The sequence below is a fragment of the Lactuca saligna genome, chromosome 6, assembly GCF_052625555.1.
Source record: "Lactuca saligna cultivar CGN05327 chromosome 6, ASM5262555v1, whole genome shotgun sequence".
Taxonomy (NCBI): Eukaryota; Viridiplantae; Streptophyta; class Magnoliopsida; order Asterales; family Asteraceae; genus Lactuca; species Lactuca saligna.
The window spans coordinates 41,807,502-41,826,986 of NC_136422.1; the positions used below are offsets into that span (position 1 = coordinate 41,807,502).

At 36.8% G+C, this 19,485-nt stretch overlaps 1 protein-coding gene across 1 annotated transcript; it reads right to left on the reverse strand.

Annotated features, from left to right (window-relative positions):
- Positions 1-1,133: 1,133 nt before the first annotated feature.
- LOC145000943 (polygalacturonase-like) lies at positions 1,134-2,619 on the reverse strand. Its single transcript, XM_078960246.1, has 3 exons — positions 2,173-2,619; positions 1,772-2,061; positions 1,134-1,660 (listed from the first exon to the last, which is right to left on the reverse strand). The coding sequence occupies exons 1-3, from the start codon at positions 2,614-2,616 to the stop codon at positions 1,213-1,215; spliced, it is 1,182 nt and encodes a 393-aa protein (XP_078816372.1). The 5' UTR covers positions 2,617-2,619; the 3' UTR covers positions 1,134-1,212.
- Positions 2,620-19,485: the final 16,866 nt, after the last annotated feature.

Below are 19,485 nucleotides of genomic sequence, written 5' to 3' on the forward strand. Positions count from 1 at the left end.
CTCCTTACCACTACCATACACATCAAATATATAGTGGGCTCGGCCCGACATCAAACCCCACTCGATATACAGATTTGTCAGTCATCAGCCCCCACCTGATATACATATAACATATAAACACATGCAAAGGTTGATGTGTTTCTTGAGAAGGTTGATGTGGTTGTGCTGAAAACGCTATGGGTAGAAGAGAAGATACGTGAGGCGAAAGTGAGAAACAATTCATGACTTCCTGCTTAAGAGAGAAGATCATGAAAAGAGGGACATGGTTTTAGCCGGTTGTGTTACAGAGAAGGTCTCGAAAGAGGCAAACAATAACCTGTGATTTTTGTTAAGACCAATCACTACAAGTTGATCAAACATAGTTTTGAATTTATGGCAGTAGACGGACACCGTAGAATTTCCCTTTTGAAATTGCCGAAGGGAATCATGGATTATGTATCCATTAAATGGAGTCGTGCCTGTAGGAGTTTCAAGATCATACCATATGTCACCGGCTTTTTTAAGGCAAATTCCTTAGCCATGTCATCCGCAAAGAGGGAAGAATGAAGCCGAAGAATAACTCATTGGTCAGCAAAACCTCTTGCTAAGAGAGATAGGCGAGATAGGGAGAAGCTTTACCAACCAACATCATCAATGGTGGGTTCCGAAGAGCTAACGTTGACATGCACGTGAGTTTGTGAATTTCTGGTAAGCAAAGAGTGGCAGGACCTGATTGTGCCACAACAAAATAATTAGAAGACAATAGTACAGTGGCTAGGGGAAGAAGCAGGCATCTCCGATGGAGTAGTCAGCAGCCATTGACAATAGTAGGGAAGAGAGAGAAATCGAGAAGTGGAAAAAAATGGATATAAAGTACAAGTTACAATGTTGTATATTGAAGAATATAAAGTACAAGTTACAACATATAGGAATTAGGAAATAAGAAATTATCCTATTTTGCCGGATTTAGGTAGACAATCCTCTCTCTCATACTTTGTTTACTAATTAAGAACTAGATCTACCTCAAAAAGAAAAAAAAAAAAAAAGGTGTCTTTTTCAGATGTATCAAAAGTTGTCTACTTTAACAAACACCTGTTTGATTGTCTATTAGAAACTCTCTCGTGCTTCAGCTAATTTTGGAGGTGGAAGTCCAATCTTTTAGGTGTCTGCTTCGGATATATAAAAGTCCCGAATATGATTGCCTAAAACTTTTAGCTCAAACGAGTACTTGAATTAGAGACAACTTGTAGGTTGAAGTAATCCAGAGGCAGTACCAGCAGCAAAGGAGCAAGAGGAGACTGCTGGTTGACCGCCATATTTGAGGTTAACATCCTTTAGTCTGATATTAGTGCATGGCTTCCCCTTTCTACAATCAAATTTCACTGCCACCCGTGTCGCTGATGTTCCATGTACATCCTCATACAGCACGTTGCTGATCTTTACTCCTGAAACCTGATTCGGGCAATTCTCATTGTTTGGGCAGTAATTTGCATCTATTAGTATTGGATTTTTTACGTTCACCATACTTGCATGCTGGAAAACGACATCCTTCACGAATCCATTGCTACGTCTTGCCCATGTCTTTATCCTTAAACCATTGTCACTACCTATAAATGTTGCAGTTTTTACAGTAACATTCTGAACACCCGCTTCTATAACGTCCCAACCTAGACTCCCGATGCTGCATCCACATAACACAACTAATTAACACATACACAAACACACTTGGAGAAGAATAATATATGAAAGTTCAAAACAAAATTATAGATGTTATAAAGTACTGATCATGTACCTTATGCCATGACCGGGTCCACACACCACCTTCTCTATCCATACATTAGAATTGCCGGGGCCAATGGAGACACAGTCGTCCCCTGTGGAGATCTTAGAATTCAAGATGGTGACGCCTGTGGAAGATGATAAATGGATGCCATCTGTGTTAGGGCTGAGCCCGGGTGCTGAGATGCTCACCCCTTGTAGCTTGGCATTGGTGCATGCATATAGCAGGATGTGGAACATTTGGCTGTTTAATGACCTTAAATTACTGATCACTGTGTTTTGGGAATGGTAGATGCCAAGTGTCTGCAAGATGAATGAATGGTATATTAATCTTAGAAACGATTTAAAAAAAAAAAACTATATATAAAAGTTTATAATTAAGGATATGGCATCCACACGCATGATCGTACTTACCGTAGCTCCTTTAGGACATGTCTTTCCAGAGGATTTGCAGGCCCATAGAGAAGAACCTTGGGCATCAAGGGTTCCACCGGAGATGGTAACACGGTTAGTCCGGTAAAACTTAATCCAAACTTGGGCGTTGCCGATTGCATTATACGTTGAGGGAGCCACCAAAGTTCCATCTATCTTCATTGTGATGGCTTTGCTCTTACATGCTTGGCCGGAGAATGTGATTGCAGAACCGATCAAGTACCTGCCAACGGGTGCATAGATAATGGCGGGATTTGTTGAATTACAGGCCAAACCCCATGCTTTTAGGAATGCACTTCTTGAGTCTAAGCGCCCATTGGCTTTGGCTCCAAAACTAAGGACGTTATATGTTACCTTTGCTGAATATGAGTATTGGAAGAGGAGGAAAATGATGAAGACAGGAACAATATTTAGTTTGGTGACCATGATGAAGTTGTTATGAAATGTTATAGTACGTATAACCAACCCGTTGATTCAGTTATTTATATCTGTTAAACTGAGTGCATTGTTCATCTATGCACCGGGGGGCTGGGTTGTATTATTGATAATGATTGATATGAAGTACTCCGTATGTATAGGAGTACGTACTGATCCATCGAGATGGTAACATGCAGGGAATATTAATCATGTAACCTCCATAATAGATTAACATATATTTAACAAGTCTGTATAATATTCATTTCACAAAATGTGGTTTAAAATTTTGATAAAAAGGTATTATGAAGTTATATTAAAATGGTGTGAATGGTATTGGTAGATGGTATATCTTCATTTAATATAGTTATCCTAATGCAAATGGGAATGAATATGCAGGGGCTTATGATCTCACATGGGTTAATTAGCCGAATGTCAACCCTACCTAAAAAAATTATTGAGGACGTTCTACAAAAATTATGTCAACCTTGAAATATTTTTCTTCTTAGGGAAAACTATAGAAATTATATATATTATACCTTCAAATAAAAGTGACATTATCTTAAAAAGCTTATTATATGCCTTAGAATAACAAAGGCATCAAGAAATACTTAAAGCATGGTTAGTTCAATGACAGAGTTGAATCATGTGACAAGTTCATGTGTCATTCAATAGATGAAAGTCAACCATTTTGAAATGTTAAATTGACATTCAATAAATTTGGAGTTTAATGATCATTGAACTGTTCAATGAGAAAACAAGTTTTAATTTTTAAAAGTTTACAATAAATTACATTTAATAACATTTTATTGAACTTTGTAAAGTTCAATGCATTGTAGAGAAAAATATAATAGAATCTTATGATTGTAGAATGATAATGTGGCAATCCAGTAAACTTTATGAAATTAAATGCATTTTGGATGCCCTAAAGTGGTTACGTGACACATTACTGGAACCACAAATAATCAAAATCACCAAGGTCTTCTTGAAACTAGAATAAATTTCATTTGATTAATTGGAACTACACGTGTGTTCAATACTATTATAGTTTTTAATCAAACATAGATTGCAAAAAAATATGGAAAATATGGTCATTTTATATGATTAAAGGTTGATCCTTGTGAAACCAACAAAATGGTAATTTAGTAAAATCACAAACATAAAAAAAAAAAAAAACGGTCTTTGGCCTAACAGTAATGAGTGGGTCTCTCAAATTAGAGATTATGGGTTCAAGTCTCATTAGGAGATCATGGTTCTAAACATTGGCATCTTTAGTCATTCCACTTTTAATTATTCCAATTAGTCCGAAAATTAATTCGAATTAATTTGTAATTAATTTATTTTGATTTCTAACTAATTTATTAATCATGTAATAAATTAATAAACAAGTATCTCTCTCCAAATAACATTTCAGCCTCGTATTAAGTTTGAGGGCAACTCAAAAGGATTTTACAAATAATGTAAGTTTATAATAATTTAGTTAATGCCTTAAACACTTAATCCAATAGTCACCCACTTGGATAAGCATATAACTAAATTAAAACAGGCCCCGCCCTAACTCGCATAACAGGCCCCACCCTAACTCGTACAACGGGCCCGGTCCAATGAGTATAGTGGGCCTCGCCCTAAATCACATAATGGGCCCTGCCCAGTGAGTATAATGCGCCACGCCCTAACTCGCATAACAGATAATAGCATACAGTATAATAATCGGTCCCCGTCAGCATACATATAAACATATAATCATATAAACATAGAAACACATGCGAAAATCACAGAGGTAATAGCATACCACATAATGATCGGGCCTTACCAACTGAGTATAACAGGCCCTACCCTATGTCTTATAACGGTTCCTGTCTACATACAAATCATATACGTGCAAGATTCACGCAGACATCTAGCACCTTACATAACAACCCATGATTCGACATTGGTGTCTTCGACCCACTAAACATAGTGAGGAAACTCACCTCAATCCGTTAATAATCAAATAACTACTCGGACCGCCAAACTGGATAACCTCACGCCAACTAACAATAAATAAAATCTTCATCAATAATTAATCTGATAACCCGAAATACCCTTAAGTCAAACTTGGTCAACCTTGGTCAAAGTCAAAATCAACGGTCAAGGTCCAAAAGTCAATATTTCTTCCCAGTGGAGTACGTCGTGCGTACTAAGAGAGTACGCCCAACGTACCACCAGGTATGCCCAACATGCTCTATCTAGTCCCAAAACTCTATTAAGAGCTTATTCCATTAAGTTCTTACGTCCAAAACTCAGATCCAAACCTAAAATGATGTCCTAAGTCATAAAGTTTATGCATGACTATAAATTGCTTAATGTCCGAAACCCTAAGTTCTTAACCCAATAAGACATCACAACTGTTTCATGAAAGGGATGGAAGGGCCAAGATCACATTTGTATAGTTCATCATAGCTATATATATCAACTTTATCCATTAGAACGTCCCAATAGACAAGATTAAGTTTTTCAATCTCAAAGGGACCCAAAAGTTCATCCTTTTCAACTTAATCTATTAAGTACAAGTCTCCAACTTTCATATCTGAATCAAAATGATATTTAGATGGATAAAGTTTCCAACTTTATACATAAAAAGGTTACAAACATTCAAGATCTAAACTTTATGCACTAAAATAACCAAAAGATCATAACATCCAAAACTAGTTAGATCTAACAAATGCATCATCAAGATTTAAAAGTTTATACCTCTAGAAGATAGATTAAGGTGAAGAAAGTCTAGATCTACAAGCTCCAATACAACCAAAATTTCTCCAAGATGTTCCTTATTATCCAAGGTGCACCATGCATACTCTAAAGCACTCAAAAACACCCTCACGGAAGGGGTGTTGGAGGGATGGAGGTTGAAAATGGAGTAGGTTTGGGGGAGTTAAGGAGCATAAATAAGGCTTAAACCACGAAAATATGGTTTAGGCACTGATTACGTACGCCCAACATACTTCTGGTACACCTAACGTACTCAGGGTGCCTCAGTACATCCAACGTACTTCCCTCTATACGCCCAGCGTACTCATCATAACCCAAAACCGACCAAACTTCAAATAGGCATAACTTCTTCATTCTAAGTTTGATTTTGTGACAACCCGTTAATTTCAATCTTGTAAAAGTCAATCTTGGGTCAACTAAAGTCAAACTTCTTAGTTTGGTCTATCTTATTAAGTTATATTTAAAATCTATATGTCTTTAAACCTTTTATTAGAAGTGTTACAAAAATTTGAATTGAAATGCTTAAATCTGATAACCCTCGCATGACTTAAATACTTCGGACTGTAAATGCTTCGTAGTCGGAAATCATGTTTGGCCATAAACCCTTCCAACCGCAAACCCTCGGTTCGTAACCGCAAACCCTCGATCTTATCCTCTCTGTACGCAAACCAAGGAACATGTTCCATCACGATTTCGGCCTTACACTTATGGGGGGACCGAAAGCACTTCCTCACTTGTACACTTCTAACTAATAATACAACTTTTGCTTACAAGATCCTCAAACGAAAACCCCGTATTCTCTCTCAAGTATCATCCGAAAATGCCTTGAATCTCCTTCGGATCTTTCTTAGAACATCAAGTGTTCTTCATTTCATCAAGATATCACCTTCCTTTTTGGTGATCTTCAACCGAAAACCTTTGAATCTCCTTGGTTTTACCAAGAACACCAAGATCTTCATATAGCCGAAACCCCAAGGGCTGGCCAAAAACACATAGCAGCCGTCCAAAATAGCTTCTAAAACCTTACAAATCAGTATATTTTCTTATCATACTTGTGGTTATACTCACTAATAGTCTACATATATATTACGTGAAATGCTTTTAGGACTCGATTTTGTCTCCAACTCTAACTTGTAAAAAAACATCCTATGTCGCACCTTCAATTGAATCACTCACATAAGGTGAGTTCATACCCCTACAATTTACCTTTTTCAATGTTTTTAGGGGAATACAAGAAAAACACAATAAAAGTGTGTTAACACTTACTTATGAAAACAAACAAACAAAGGAATACTTATGCTTATAAATACTGTTAAAATCATTTGAAAACTCTTTTAAACTATTTTAGATTTCTATTTATATCAAAATCGTATTCATTTGTATATTTATGTATAATCATGCTTTAACGGACTTAGGACTATTGCTAATACCATAACTCCTGCTCCTTGTTTGGTTGTGGGCCTAAGGTAGGATCACTAGTCTGACTATCGGCTAAATCATAATTATACAAGCTAATTATATACATGAATATTAAATCTCATTTTCAAGAACATACATAACTCAATTGCATATGCTGGGAAAATGAGTCTTTTCTCCATATCATTTACAGTTTAAACAAACATACTAGTAAACTATAATATGTATAGTTTAGAGAATCAATTCATACTATTTTCTAGATCAGAGAAACAATACATGAATCAATACATACATACTATTACTTTTCATTACAAAGTACACCATTCATTTACAAGAACAAGAAACATATACATATTATACGCAAACAAGTTAACTAGAATGTGATATACTTTTTCATGATACTCAACAAGATTATTGCTAAGTCATGTTTTATAACCAGAGTCTCCTAGATGGAGACACTACTAGAAAAACAGCCTTTTACGATGCTCATTACGTGTCGTGAAAGGATTAGACGACGTGCAAATGCGCGTCAAGGAAAGCCCTGTCATAAAGAGAGACGACGCGCTTTTGCGCGTCGTCTATTTACGACGAGCATTTACGATGCTCATTTATAACGTGCAATTACGACGCGCGTTTACGACACGCAATGCGTATCAAGGAAAGCCCTGTCATAAAGGAAGACGAAACACATTCGTGTTTCGTAACCTTACGACGCGCGTGTTAATGACACGCAATGCGTATCAAGAATGCCGCTGTCAAGAAAGGCTATGTCATAAATAAAGATGACACACATTTTTGCGTATCGTAATTTTAAATGTTTAAAAAAATGTTATTTATAGATTTACCAATTTTCAAATTAAATTTGTATTTAATGTCTAATAATAGAAAATAAAATATCATATACAAAAAATACAATCCATTGCATAAAATTTAATGTCATACAAATAATCGTTCCATGAAAAGATAACACAAATCAATAGAAATTGTAGCAAAAATTTACAAACTAATTAGATACAAAAAATACAATCCATTGCCCCTTTGCTTATTCAAGATCAACCTACAAGTAGGTAACTAATCTTTAAAAATTCACCCTTGTTCTAATCATTTTCTTAAATACTTTATAAACATAATTTATCCATAGTACCTTGACTATAGTTGCATCCTTGTTTCTTCTTCTTCTTCTAAACTCATCTCTGGCAACCATTTCTTTAAGCCTAGTCTGAATAGATACAACAACTCCTTATCACTTATGTGAAAAAGACAAACAGAGTGGCATACCTTCATAATAGCAACATCATACCTTCATAATAGCAACAGTAAATTACTAGTTTGCCCATCCATCCAAAACGACTACACAAAACAATACACATGTTTCAGATGGCAACAGAGGGGGTCCTATTTTAGTCTTTTTAACAAAGTGATGATATTGAATTTATACCAGTGTAGAAGGTTTATGTAGACCAACATTAAGAGCTGGAAAATACGTCCATTCACCAGATTCCACCTCAACGTTTGAATCCTGAACAATTGAGAAATTTAGATATTTACGAACATAAATAAAAATAAAAAATAAAAATACAAGCAATTTACATGAGAGGAAGATTGATGTCGATTATGCCATTCAGACCACTTCTGTAATAAATCCTCAAGCTTCTGTTTACTCTCTCTGAGACAAACATGTTATACACTTAAAACTTTATATAGAAATATCTTTAACCAATGTATATAGAAATGTGTGGTGTTTAAATAATTTTAGAATATAAACATGTAATTATGAAGCATTAAACAATATTGTGTTTTTCCTTTATACCTTTTAAAAGATATATAAATGCTTTCTTTTGCAACTTTAGTTCCTTAGATATCAGCCTACATTTTCAATCTCAAAATAAAAAACATGTAAATAAATTACATTAAAAATAATTAAATGATCATAAAAAAAATCTTTAATTATTACCTCATGTAGAGTAGGGTCCAGTAACAGCAACAACATGTCCTCCAGTTGTCCAGGTGAAAAGAAAGCTGCCATTCCATGCATTGACTGAAAAGCAACCTGTCTCTGGCAACTAACCCAAAGTTGATTGTATTGTTCATTGCGTTCTCTAAGTTTAGCTTGCAATTAGTGATTTGTATTTGACTGCAAGGCATCCATCTCCTGAACACGTGCTATAATTTTCTATTATTTGTTAGCTAGTAAGCATATGTCATTATTCTATTGTTTTACCCTTTAGCAATGCCACCATATGGATCATCAATGCCTTCTGGTACACTCTTTTTTCTTTTGTTTCGGTATATATAAAACATGGGTATTTTGGTCTTTTAATAAAAAAATGAAGAAAAAGATATAGAACCAAACCTGTTAAGTTACTATTATTATTGATCTGTTAAATGTGATCTATTGTAGTATTGTGCTAGGCCCATTCATGGGACAACCACCTCCAAACATCCCGTCACAACCTCAATCCAGGAATTTGATGGAAAAAAACAGTATACTTAGCAATCATAAGTTGACTCTGATTGTACAAATTACAAATTGGTAAATCATTGCAAGTCGATGAAATCTGATGCCTGTAATTGTATTATGAATCGATGGAATAAAATATCGACTGACCTGAGTTACGAGTATGGATTTTTGTAAAACTTTTACGAGAAATCTCCTTTTATAATGAGGGTAAACGAACTAGGATCCCCAAATTTCATCTCTTGAATAAGTAATTGATGTTAGCAGTGATTCATGATTAATTAATAACTTATATTTCATCTCCTGAATAAGTAATTAATAACTTATATTTCACAAGTTCTGGATATATAGAAGGAAGGTTAAAAGGAAAGCTTGGCCATATTCAGGGGTATTTTTGGTAACTAATCGTCACCATAGTGAATTTATGGTAAAAAATGACAACTTATATTTCACAAGCTCTACACAATGTTCTAATGTTCCTGGTCATGGCCATGTCCATTTTACTCCAAGAGGGTATTACTGTAATTTTGTGCAACATCATTAAAAGTGGACACTTTAATTAATTAAAAAAAACATTTAACAGAAGGCCACAAACCTGGAATGACAATGTTAGAGGCAATTTTAAAGAATGAGATTTCATTGACTCATTAAGTAGACTATTGACTGCTAATGGCCCAGTTATAGCCTTCAGGTAGAGAAGAAATGAAGTCATGAGCATAGGCTTGTTTGGCTGCATCCGCCCATCCTTTGTTCCTTAATTTGCCCACTATATAACATCATCTAATATGATTAAAAACAAAAACAATTATTATATTTAAGAATGATTATTAATTAGATATATAAGTACAAGTCTATGACAAGGGTAGTTCTCTCTTTTATATGCCTTATGTATTTGTCTAGTAATGTGTGTTCTAATGAACTTATGTACAGGAGGGATGACATACCTGTGCAGAACCCATATCAAATATGTTCCCTGCAAATATTCCTCTGATCAAATTGAATGATGTAAATATGATACAGATGCACACAACACATATAATTGGTTTTAGGGATACCTGGTTGTGGGTTTCAGCACAACGAGGGACTACAATTCATGTGTATAATTTTGATAGTTTAACAACAGCTACTGCATGCTGTTAATTTCCACGCCCATTATGTTTTCCACGTTTCCCTAAGATACAAAATTTTAAAAAAAAAGGGTAAATTAGCATTTTCATATCACTTTTGTAACAAAATGTATCACGAGAACCAAATATGCAAGAAAGTAAAACCAGAAGGAAAAATAAATAAAGATTTCCATAGTTGTGCTCCCATACCATTTCTTGCAAATTACAGGGAGCAAAACTGTAATTTTGTCATGAAAAAAAGTAAATCAAAACCCTCTCCATATATAACATTTTAGGTCTAAATAAAATCAAAACAAACCAGCTAATAGAGAATTTATTAATTTGCTAATTGAACATGTAGTTGATGTGGATAAAAACATGATCAGAACATGCATATTCATAAGTAATTAAGTAAACCGAGTATTAAGTAAACACACCCACAATAAAAGAAGAAAAAGAAGAAAAAAAATATCAGTGTTTCTAACAAACAAGAAACTGACCTACTGCATTGCTGACAAAATCGTCTTCTGCCACTCTTCCCTTCCCATATTTCCAAATCGTCTTCTGTTATAGGGTACACTTGACCTCCAAGATTTAAGTTAAGACCTCCAACTTCATCATCATCAAGAATCACGTGATTCTTGTTATAATTAGAAATAGAAATATTACTTTATTAACAATAGTTATAATTTATACACATGAATAAAAGAAACACGGATGATTTTTATTTAGCTCAGTTTCACAAGGCAAATTGAAGTTTTCAAACTATGATCTGCATCAGGCAGAAAAAAAATAAAAATAAACCACAAAGCTAAAACAATCGAGAATTGAAGTACCTCTAATTTAGCACCAGTGTGTTTCTCAGCAGCATCTGAAGCTTCTAGCACCTCAATGGCTGCATCTGAAGATTTGGAGTATATCATTCGCAAAGGCGTCGCTCGCTAGGGTAAAAAACTCGAACAACCATGTTAATTACTTTGACCCATTTCTCGATTTCAACATCATTGTCGGTGTCTTCTAGAGGTTTACTTGAATTCTATAACCCTAAAAAACCTAATCTTGAGAGGCTTTCTTCTAAAAACTCCCTCTGGTAGGTGCTGTAAGCAAGCGAGCATTCTTTTCCGTAGCCGACAGTGACCATCCTTTTTGCGATTTCGTGCAGATTGTTGATTATACTAGACGGAAGTGCCTCGATCCTGATGTTATAGTCTGACATCGGATGATCCACCAGAATCTCCACATCATCGAATCTGTCATCTTCATCATCATCAGAATCTAAGTAACCACCAACACCACCTCCAACAGCGTTATCGGAAGATTCAGCACCGCCACGTCCGATTAAGTTGCAAAGCTCTTAATCTCCTTGTAAGTGTGACATAGGTATAATGTAACGAGCCCTAAATCATATTCTTGTGAGCGTGAGGAGTCGGAGGTAAGAGGTCTCACCTCGGTGAGGTGAGATGAACTCAAGGTTGCCAGTGGGAAGAGTTGAGCGGAGGTCTCCGGAGGTAAGAGGTGAGCAGAAGTGAGCAGATGTAGCGATCCTTTTGAAAAACCCTAAATCCCTTACGATTTTATTATAAGATGAACAGTACACGTAGTCTGAGGCCAGAGGAGGCAACGAGGATTGGAGGCGGTGAATGTGGGTGAGGGTCGGGGTTGGGGTGGAGACGAGGGAGAAGAAGCAGGGGTTTAAAAAATTTGGGGATTTCATTTTCCCTCTAAAGGGAGACGCGTGCTTCTAAAAAAAATATAAAGCGACATTCATAGAGGACGCACGTTTTAGATAAAGTGCCCTCCGTGTTTTTTTTTTTTTTTTTTACAATAGACACTAATTAAAGGGCACGCAATAATGCGTGACTTAAATCTTTAATTTTTTTTGAAGAGATGACACTTTTTAATGTCACTCTCTTTTGCGTAACATAAATCAACGAGTGTCGTGGTTTGCGCGTCGTAAAAAGGCTATTTTTCTTGTAGTAAGAGGTTGAGTTTGTGTAGAGATCTATACAGGATTGACAATCCCACACCTTGCTATTAGCTACTATTGGGACCGACAAGTCTACGGGTGACAAATGTCATTTCTTTTTCGACGTATGAAGAATGTCGTGTTTTATACTAGTCAATTATGTATGATTATAACCTCTTTCACATTAAGCATTTGCTAAACAATTCGGTTTACAAGATAAACATTTCTTCAGTAGTTTTACTTTAAACAAAACTACTAAAAGATATTATCTTCCATTCAATACATACAGTGATGTTCACACATGAAGAAGGCATACTATTTTTCTAATAAAGATAGTTTACAAATATGGAAAACATACATTTATACTATTTTCGGTACAAACATACATTTATACTATTTGTAAAGTACCAAATCCAAGGAACCAAACTAGTGATCAAACAATGAACAATCAAGCAAACACAAGAATGGAGTAGAAGAAGGAATTAATCAAGCAATGCACACGATTTTATAGTAGGGCCGTAAACCGTCTGGTACACCTTGAAAAACACATACAACTAACGTCACTATGTACTAACAAGACATACCCTATATATATGACACGATTAACCGCACACGGGTTCACGGCCGTGAACATGTTCTCAGCCGTGAACACCAAACAATAGTGAAAAATCTGACCGCAAACACCAAATTCAACCAAAACCTTACCATGACCTATACAAATAGTTGCCTAGCCCAAACCACAAAATTATGACCTAACAATCTTCGCCTTGGTTTGGGACTAGCATTTACTCAGGTCTTCTTGATCAACATCATATCCGTTTTTTTCATAGCCCCCGACCATGACCTCTTTTCAGTGATTGTCACAGCCATACTTGTAAATTCTTTGGCTGCCGGCTCCAGAAGCTCCGATTTAGAGTATATTTGATGACTAGCCAATGTGTGTATATCTTGATCCCTGAACCGTAAAAGATCTTTCGCATCAACCAGACGAAGAACGCTATTTGGAAATTTGATCGTTGTTGTGGATGTGACCTCATCGAAAGCCTAAAATTCCATAGATTCTAGGTATCATTCATGAAAGTATTGGGGAATAGGAATTTCTTACAATTTTTTCGTGGGAGGTCACATCACAATCTTCATTGTTTTTGTAGTTTGAGGATCGAGCACATACGAGTCTCTTCTAATAAGCGATTCTGCAGTTTTCATTCCAACAAACTTTGCCTTGACTTGCCTCTGCAGAAACCGTTTGAAATCAAAGGCCTTAGGGTCGCGAGAAGGATTGTGGAACGGAGCTTCGGAGATTTCTGTGAGATCGAATTTCATCCGAGAACAAAAATCATGAGTATCCTTGTAATATTCCAGGTTGCCAATCTTCCTTTTCACCACCCATATATTTAATTCATCATGAAATGCCCACATTTTGATTCCCAATCGATTGCAAAATTTTTCGCCGAACCACCATTTCATAAGATCGGTTACTGTAAGTTGGGCTGGTCTCCATCATGGTTCTCATCAGAATTCTTCATGAAGAGCCATCCCTCTTTCTTCTGAGATGTAACCTTCCATTTAGCTTGCCTGATAGTTATTCGTGGATTTGCTTGGGCAGGTTCCTTTTCAAATCGATTGACAATCCTTGAGGTTCTGACAGGTGGTGGATCGACAATGTTAGGTTGGACATGGAAACTAGGAGGTCAGAGACCTGTTTTGCAATAAGCTTCTTTTTTAAGTCAAAGTAGCCTACTGATATGGCACCAAGATTAAGCTGGAGGTCAGAGATCTATTTAGCCTTCTGAGAGTTTTCTAGATGGAGGTCAGAGATCTGATCAGTCTTCTGAGAGTTTTCTACTTTGAGCTTTGAAACTGAAATATTGAGATTCCCAATCCAAAGGTCTTTTTCAATGATTTTCTGTTTAAGGATAGTGATCTCCTCCCCTAGCTTTGGATCTGATGGGTCCAATCCCCCTGAGCTGCCTCCCCTAGTAGATATACCTTTTCCGCGAGCAGGAAGATATGAGTCTTGTTCTGCCAAGAACCTGGCGAGCCTTACAGAGGCTACGTCATGCACAGGCCTTATAGGCAAGGAATCCCCATGAGTTGAAGAGCTCCCAACTTCAAATGAAGATCAAACACCACTAGGTTCTTCTTGGGTTGGTATTGAAGGTGTAGTGGCTGTTGTTGCAGGCTATTGGTGGGGCCTAATCTCTAATAAGCAATCTCGGCCTCAGGTCAAATCGTCTTCTTTTCAACGGAGGCTGGGAGGCTAGGGTCATCACAGAATCACGCTCTGACGACATAGACATTGGAGTGACAACAGGAAGGGGATGAATCCTTATGGTTGCATCTATATCAACGGTAATACCAACCATCTGAACTGAAGTAGGAGGCATTTCTTTGTTCACATCAACAGCTCCCTCTATCTTCATTCGTGGCTATGCAACTTCATTGACATTATCAAAGAAGGAGTGGAGCTCCTCAAGAATTCGGCAGTAATCATTATTGCTCTTTTCAAAATCATAAATCGTGTCCTTATCGAAACCAGACATGTCACCACCAAAAATCGTATCATCATCATTAAAATCCTCATGATCATTATCATAATCATCATCACCCTCTGCATTGTAATCTCTCTCAACTTCCACATCTGTCATTTGATCATGTTCCTCTGCCATGCAACAGGAGGAACTATTTCTTCTTAATGCTCTAAGGCTATGATCACATCGTCCTTACTCTCCATAAGATCAGAAGAATCGTTAGACCCGGATGCATCACTCAATTCTACAAACTACCCGAACTTCACAAGCAAATACTTCCCCTCAAATATAAACTTTCCCTTTTGGTTCTGTTTCATGAGGCCGGGGGTGTTGAGCCTAAGAGATTTAACATCAAGGGTTTCTCCACGTCAACCAAGAAAGCTAGGCAACACTTCCTCACTCCATGGACCATAAACTTGAATTCACTGTGGGTTGTCGGTGGATCAACCAAGAAAATGGAGAGGTTGTGAATGTCAGTAAATTTCAAATCAACCATTTTTTATCTGCACCAAGCCAAGTGGGCATAATATAATCAATTTGCAAGTTTGGTTTTCCCAGTAAAAATTTATTAGGCTTTAATCTTGAATTAATTTTGAGGGAAAATGAGTTTAAGGAAAACTGTGGTTTACGGCCGTGGACACGTTAACGGCCGTGAACCCTTCAAAAGACGTGAATGGTCCACAGATGCCAATAATCAAACTCAGTTCAATAATCCTTGAAAACACGGTCGATTTCTGATAATTTTAGCATGAGTGTGATCGATTATGTTGTACCTACACAGAGCAAGAATCAATTTTGGGTGAAAAACACTTTGAGATGACGAATCGAAATGAACTATAGAGAGAGTATTTGTTCGGGGTTCATGGCCGTGATCAATCAAATGAGTGTGAAAGGGTTCACAGCCGTGAATCTCACCATCTATATCTTGGATCCCATACCCGGTCCATCACCCTTGGATAGCAAGCCAAAAATGCTTCAAATCCAAGCCCAAAAAATCCAATTTATTTAAAAATAATACATTTTGAAGACTTCAAAATTAAAATAAAATAAAATAAAATCTAAAAAATTTAAACTAAAGTTTTCGTTTGTTTTTGTTTTTGTTTTTGTTTTTTTTTTAACTTTTAGAAAATAAAATAAAATGCAAATAAAAATAACACTAAAAAATTTTCACCACTACTAATAATATTTTTGTGATATTGGGATCAAAGTTTTTAGACAGCCTCAATCCGTTTATCGGTACCTCCTCTTTCATGAATAGATTTGGTCAATCGTCGGTATTGTGGTCCACTTAAGCATGGAAGACTGTGACAGATTTAGGACATACTACAAATAACAAGACATTGTGACTTTACGTTCCTAGACATAATTCCTAAGGACCATTCATTTGACGACGACCAAGTATATTGTTGTCCACCTAAATTGAGCAGCGAGATCACAAACAACTTATTAATGGTTCAATTTTAGATGTACTAGAACATGTTTCCTGCTTCCTGATATACCCCGATAATCAAGAACTTCTGAGATACTCATTACTTTAGGTGATCAAACAATTATTAGGAGAGAAGATAGATTTAGACTGCATATATTAAACACCCAGGTCAGATCTCTTCCAAGCACGCAGAGGGGTTAACATATAACTAACCAGAAGTAGAGGGTTGAGATGTAGAATGGTGCACATGTTGTGTTTCAGGTCGGATCTATTTCAATCACACAAAGGAGACATCACATGGCCAACAGGCAAAAAGAATTACATAAATAGGAGATGCAAAGAAATAGAATTGCCTATGTTGCAGTCCAGGTCGGATATGTTCAAATCACACACAAGGTGCTACATATGACTGATAGTAAGAAAGAAAAATAATAATTTTTTACAGACCTACATTATCGGAATTCCCCAGTCCCCTATCAATACTGGAATTAAGGATATGAGTCCATACATCAAGGAAAAGTTAAACCACAGTTCTAGATATAGATTCCTTTAATGTTTTCGACAGATTCTCATGTTTATCTCCCTACTCAATCTACCCGAGCATCGTATTGTCAGGCTAAATGAAACTATCTAAGTCAAGATTTGTCAAGTCATTTGATTCCTTAAGTTCATCTATGCCTAGTCAAGTCCATATAATATTTCGTGCATACCAACGCTTTAAACACAGAGCCTAGATAGTTCAGCATTGGTACCTTACATAAAAGATGATTGCTTGTTATCACTTGTTGATATCACTTCCCATCACAACACCTACATACCAACTATTTTTGATTTTCTAATTTTTTTGATTTTTATATTTTTGAATTTTATGATTTTTGTTTTGTTTTTGTTTATTTCTCACCCTAAATTTGAGCATAGGAGAGAATGGGAATTAAATGTGAAAATTTAAACTATCCCAAAACAAAAAATCAGTCTTCAATACAGATCATTTTCAAAAAGTCCACAAGCACATTGAATTGAGCTTTGTCAACCGGTTTTGTGAAAAAATCCGCCATATTGTTATTAGTGGGGCTCTGTTCCAATGGAATGATCAAACGCTCAAAAAAATCTTTGATAAAATGCACTTTGAAATCGATGTGCTTGGTTTTTGAATGTTGGACTGGATTTTTAGCAATTTGAATTGCAGCATCGTTATCACAAAAGATGGGAGATTGTAAAAAATTCAAACCGTAGTTCAATAATTGATGTTGAATCCATATGAATTGAGTACAAGAAGCAGAAGCAGCAACATATTCCACCTCCGCCATTGAGGTAGACACTGTTTGTTGTTTCTTACACTGTCAAGACACCATCCAGTCACAAAGAAGTTGACAGCCCCTAGAGATTGATTTCCTATCAAGTCCACACCCTCCATAATTGCTGTCAGTGAAATCATATAAATCAAAATCATAATTTTTCGGGTACCAAAGACCTAAATTTAGGCTACCTTTGAGATACCGAAAAATTCTTTTGAATGCAATTAAATAAGAGAGTTTAGGATTAGCCTGATATCTAGCGCATTGACAGACTGAGAACATGATGTCTGGCCTGCTCGCAGTCAGATACATCAAGGATCCGATCATCAATCTGTATTCAGTCTGATCTACGGATTCACCTTCAGGATCTGGAGTCAGCATGGGTCGTTCAGCCATCGGCGTTAAGGTAGTTTTGGCATCCTTAAACCCATACTTGTCAAGCATATCATCGACATTTTCCCTGGTGGAGTAGGATTCCAGTTGAACTTTGATGTACTTGTAAACCTAAAACATCTTCATCTCCCCTAATGAACTCATCTCGAACCGCTTCTTCATCACAGTCTAGAATTCCATGTAAAGCTTTCGACACGTCGACCCGAATATTATGTCGTCGACATAGATTTGCACCTAAATAAGATTGGCATCAACATGCTTTATGAATAGGGTTTGATCAATCATTCACCGTGTATATTCGTGCGCGAGCAACTACTCTATATAGGGTTGCATACCAGGCTCTGGGAGCTTGACGTAACTCGTAAAGAGCCTTGTCCAACTTGTAGATGTGATTCGGAAACTTGGATTCGACAAACCCAGGAGGTTGATCAACATAGATTTCATCCTTCACCGCGCCATACAAGAAGGCAGTATTGACTTCCATTTGGTAAATCGTGAAGTTCATGTAGGAAACATCCGCAAGGAAAATGCGAATTGACTCCAAGTAAGCAACCAGAGCATAAACCTCAGTGTAATCTAGACCCTCTATCTGCCGGAATCCACGGACGACCAACTGAATCACCTTGCTTCTTCCGAAAGACCCAACATGTGTCAAGAGACTTCTTGCCATTTGACAACTTAACCAACTCCCAAACCCCGAGTTTCTCAAACTGATTTAACTCCTCATGCATTGCATCAACCCAGTTGGGTTTATTTAATGCAATTTAGACGTTCTTCAGCTAGATCTGAGAGATAAAGTAGGAGTAGAGACATGTGTTGACGTCTCCACTATGACTTCTCATTATGACACCATCTCCCAGTGGCCCAATGATGTTCTCAATCGGATGATCAAGTTGAATTCTTGAGGGGTTCTCATGCCTGATATGATTGATCGAGATAGGAAGGTTATAGATGTTTACAAATCTATCATTTGCTGAATGATCCGTATCAAATGATTTGGGACCATCAGAGGGGCTTTCCACATGCTCGTTTGCTATCGGTTCAAGAAAGAGAAGTTCCATGAAAGTTTGAGTTTCAATGGAAGTATCTTTGGTCATGAACTCTCTTTCGGCGGGAGTGAGTGGAGTACCATTAGCATTTGGATTTAGTTGATGGCTCGGTGATTCGGAGGATGTACTTGGAACATATGTAACCATCATAGGAGCCTTAGAGGGCACGACATGTGATCTGTACACAACATCCTCCTCTTCATCATCAAGAATATCCTTCGAACCTGAGCATGTACCTGACACAACATCCGAAAACACATCAAATGATTTAAATAGAGAAGCGCAATCAAATAACCAGTCAGGACCGACTTGGGCAGCAGTTTCATTCTCCTCCAGCCAACGCACCCTACAGTATTCTACAATTTGTTTTATTCTTTTGTTATAGACCCTATATGCTGTACGTGTAGTGTATCCCATGAAGTACCAGTCATCGACCTTCGAGTTGAACTTCGGGTTGGAATCTAAGTGAAGTAGGGTGCAAGGACAT